Raw genomic sequence first — 5000 nt, forward strand, 5'->3', positions numbered from 1 at the left:
GTATGACTAGACAGTACTCTACTAATGCTCTAGATTGATTTTAGTGATCCCAGAGCAGCAGGAGGAAGGACAGGGCAGGGCAGGGGCCCCTCTACTATTTCTCCCACAGCCTCCTTTTCTACATCTGTCCTGGTGTCGTGTCCATATAAGCTTCCCATTCAACTAAGCAACCAAGCTATTACAACACACGACAGTATGGGTCAAACTCAGGCCCGGGGGCCAAAGATGGCCCACGGGGTCATTTTATTTGGCCTGTGAGATCATTTCAAATGTGTATTACAGTTGGCCCACATACACGATTAATATATATACTGTAGCGTACTAAGACTTGAACATGAAATTAGCTGTTTTGCAGTAATACAAGTGTATCCAGGCCAATGAAACAGCTAACATTCATATGCAAAAGATGTGAAGGCACATTTGAAATAGAATGGGAATATGTTTGTGAAATTCTGTGTATGCTGAATCTGTTTTTTTAAATTAATATTGGTTTTGGCCTGCGCCTTTCTTACCAATTTTTGTTCCTCGGACACCCCTGCCCCTTAGGATTTTGGTTTGGGTTATATTGAGAGCCTATTGGTGTCTCGTCTCGTCCTAGTAGCCCATCTTGACAGGACATCACCTCCCTCACTTCTCCACAATAATGTACTCACTCAGGTTTCAAAGAGAACAGGGGTCACTGAGGATGCTTTGCAGAACGGTGCCACTGTCAGGCTGCAGAGAACTAGTCAGGTGGAACTGTGCATACACGCTAGAAGTCCAAAAGTGTATTTTTTTTCTAACGATACTTGTGCACTTTGGACAAGGAGTAACTTTAGAGAAATGAGATTAACTATTTCTAGCAGCCCATATTCTAACTTGCTCTTGCTTCTAGCCTGTGCATGCTTAATCACTGAAAACATCATAATGTTACTTATTACCACTAATGCAATGTACAGTATGGCATGTATGGCGGTGTTGGGGAGCCCCATAAACCCAACCTATAAGCACTTGCGTACAGATTAGCAGCACTTAGTGAAATGGATACACAATGTCTGAGACAGACAGAAAATACAGCCTGTCCTACTCAGCAGCAACGTCTAAAGACCTTAAAGACGCAAACGCACACACACATGCATAAACACACACACACACGCGCACACACATGCACACGCACGCACGCACAAGCACACACACACACACACACGCATGCACACACACACACAGGCTGGCCCTCCATCCCAGACCAAAGCCTCATCTGGAAAGCTCTCTGGCGGTCTCTGGAGGTTCATGGCATTTAGGCGAAACTGACATCAACTAATGTCCCAAACATCAAACAGAAAAACTAAGTTGAAGTCGCTGTGGATAATTTATGATGGAAGAAAGGGGGGCATAAGTGTCCTCGGAGAGAGACTTCTCAGATCGCTCTAAATCCTGTCTTTTAAGTGGACAAATACAGACTGGGACACACATGCACATGCACAAACAGGGACACACAGACATACACAGCTAATCTTAAAACTAGTATTAGCTGCGTCATAGCATTATAGCATACCATACCGTGCAAACACATACACACACAAACACAAACACAGACACAGACACAGACACAGACACAGACACACACATACGGCTAATCTAATAACAGTCTAGCAGTAACTGGACAAACAGCAGCATCACAACACCCCCACCCCACAAACACAGACAGGCACACACACACTAGTCACAAGCACACACCCATGCATCAAAATCAACACAGCTGTCAGCCGGTCTTTAATAAAAACACTGATCTCCAGGCCATCAGCTGAACGGAACAAAGCTTCTGCCTAAGTGCTGCTTTGGTTCTCTATGACTCGTGCAGATGTTAGTGCCACTGGCTTCCTAAGCAGCAGCTGAGTGGAGCGCAGACACCCCCTCAGACTACACTACAGTAGCATTCGCCAAGCCTCCCACATCCACCCACGGCAAAGCCACCAGGATGGAGCGGGACTTCAATCGAGAGTACGAACCCTCTTAGTTTTAGTCACTTTTACTATTGCTGCAGCAGAGTGGAACAAGCAGAGTGGAACAGAGACTGAGAGATGAGAGGAGAACAGAGGAGATGAGATGAGCTGTGGTGGATGCTGGTGGGATGGGATGTGGTGGCTGGGGGGCTGCTGTGAGTGGCGTGGGGATGCAGGGATGAGCACAACAGCACGGGGAGAGAGGGAGGGAGAGAGAGAGAGAGAGAGAGAGAGAGAGACAGACAGACAGACAGACAGACAGACAGACAGACAGACAGAGAGACAGATATTGAGACAGAGAGACAGAGAGACAGAGACAAAGAGATACATAATTTAAAAACAAAGACAGGGAGTTACAGAAAGAGAGATGAAGAGCAAAAGAAAGAGAAAGGGGAGAAGAGGGGGGCCAGAATCATCGGGAAAAAGCGGGGAGAGGAGAGACAGAAGGAGGGCGAGAGAGGGAGGTAAGAAGGCTAACTCTCCCACTGCAGTGAGAGAAGCTAGCTAGGCCAGAAGGCATGGCTACCGTGAGAGCTAAAGCCACAGCCTCCCCGAACTCTATCTACCCCCTCCCCCCCCCAACACACACACACACACACACATACACACACACACACACACACACACACACACATACACACACACGAGAGAGAGAGACGGAGCATGTTGTTGTTGCTGGCCAGCCAACAGGGGAGGAGGAAAGGGTTAACACTGCTGTGTAGCCTCCTCTTCCTCTTTAGCCTGTCCTCTCACAAGCTCTGACTTTCATAACACAGACACACACACACACACACACACACACACACACACACACACACACACACACACACACACACACACAGACACAGACTAGCACATGTCCACATGTACACTACACAAGCCTCTCTATCTGTCACCTACCTCTTCCTGCTGTCCTAACCAGCCTCACCCCTTCCCTCCATCCCTCCATCGCTCCCCTCATCCCTCCATCCTCTCATCCTCTCTCTGCTAACTGATGCTGCTGCTGCTGCTGCTGCTGCTGCTGCTGCTGCCGCTTACCTGCTGATGCTATTGCAGCTGAGGAAGAGGCGCTGCAGGCAGGGAAGCCGGTCCACCTCCGTCTGAGAAAGAGAGAGAGAAAGAAAGCAGGAAAGAGAGAGAGAGAGAGAGAGAGAGAGAGAGAGAGAGAGAGAGAGAGAGAGAGAGAGAGAGAGAGAGAGAGAGAGAGAGAGAGAGAGAGCGGGATGAGAAAGTAGGGTACGTGCAGATGGGGGAGAGACGGCAGAGGCAGAGAAAGAGAAGAGAAGAGGAAAGAAGAGGAGGGAGGAAAAGGAGGAGAGGAGGGAGACAGCGAGAGGAAGTCAGAGCACTGTTCCCCCGTTTTTCCCTCAGTCACCTTGCTGCCTGCACCACGCATGCAGCCCCACTGCTTCTGCGCACACACTCTCTCCCTCACACACACATGCGGCAACACACACTCACACGCTGACACACACGCGTGCGCACTCACACACTCACACACAGGCAGAGGAGGGAAGAGGAGACGAGAGGAGAGGAGGGAAGAGGAGAGGAGAGGCAGTGCAGTGAAGGGAGGGGCCGCATCAGTGTGTGTGTGAGTATGCGTGTGTGTGTGTGTGTGTGTGTGTGTGTCTGTGTGTGAGAGGGAGAGAGAGAAGGGGGAGGGCTGTGGTGAGAAAAGCACAGAGCGTGCGCTAATGCAGGAACAGCCCCGCTGCAGGAGCTGCTCCCTCTCACGCACACGCACACACACACACACACACACACACACACACACACACACACACACACACACACACACACACACACACACACACACACACACACACACACACACACACACACACACACACAGCATCAATCAGACACACCCACACACAAAGGACCACATGTACAGTACACAACATGACATACACATTCGAACACATTTCACACAGAGAAATGTGCAGAAAAAGGCTGATCAGGTCATTGTCAATGTATACTGTATGTACAACTTTCACCTGCAAGGTCAAAAAAATATCATATATCCTATTTGAAATATATTATTATTATATAATAATATTACATATCAAATTATCAATCTATGTGGCTCACACATAGAGGATGTGGACAGTCACAGTTCAGCCAGGCTGCCTGGAGCCCTAGAGGACGACCCCTACTGGTGACAATGACACGAGGGAGGGGTGTTAGGGCTGTGAGAGGTGGAGGGTGGAGAGTGTTATTCTGGACCTGCATCATCCTGGATCACCATCATCATCATTGATGGCTGGTGATGACAGCAGAGCCACTAGCACTAGCAGGCTTATTAGCAGACGCAGGGGACAGGGATGAGGACAGAGGAGAAAGGGCAGGGCAGAGGAGAGATGAGAGAGGGGACAAGGGAGAAAGGACAGGAGAGGGAGGAGAACAGGGTAGAGTACAGGACAAAGGGGAGTGGACAGAGGGAAACCGCACACAAGGAGGGGGACAAAGAGGAGCCCAGAGCCGTACATACAAAGTACAACAGATTTGGGAAATGCTTTCTCTGAGCACATGGTTTTACGCCAGGCTCAAAAAAAGTTCAGTATGTTGCTGTTGTTTGTTTTCTTTGTATGTCTTTTTATTATGTACTATTATTTACCTTTTTTGTAATCCATTTAGCTTCTAATTTAGTATCTGTGGTTCTGTACTTGTGTTAAGGAAAAGTTAAAAACCCAAATGTATAATTTTATCATTGTATTTGACCGATACCTTCAATAAACATATAAATCAAAAAAAAAAAAAAAGTTCAGTAAGTTAACCCATCTCTGCCATACGTTCATGAAGCGTACTAATTCTACAAAGTTGGCTGTTCTGCTTTTGTCCTGAAACAAATTACCACTTCAGGTCCATTGAATTCTGGTGCCTTTTAAATGCTGTAAAATTGTATTTTAATTCTATCAACGCTCCTCGGAGAATCCTATGATACTCAGTGGAAGCAAACGCTTTGTCCCGAACCTTTTGAAGGCTACATAAAACCAGGAGATCAGCCATGTTTGACTT

General features: G+C 47.7%; 1 protein-coding gene across 2 annotated transcripts in view; it reads right to left on the reverse strand.

The window, feature by feature from the left end:
* Positions 1-5000, reverse strand: part of LOC134438617 (leucine-rich repeat-containing protein 49) — a 95917-nt gene that overhangs the window by 55396 nt on the left and 35521 nt on the right. For both annotated transcript variants that reach the window (XM_063188227.1, XM_063188225.1), the window contains exon 9: positions 3021-3082. In XM_063188227.1, the coding sequence (XP_063044297.1) occupies positions 3021-3082 (62 nt within the window). The remainder of the gene's footprint in view (positions 1-3020; positions 3083-5000) is intronic.

Source organism: Engraulis encrasicolus, chromosome 22 (assembly GCF_034702125.1).
Source record: "Engraulis encrasicolus isolate BLACKSEA-1 chromosome 22, IST_EnEncr_1.0, whole genome shotgun sequence".
Taxonomy (NCBI): Eukaryota; Metazoa; Chordata; class Actinopteri; order Clupeiformes; family Engraulidae; genus Engraulis; species Engraulis encrasicolus.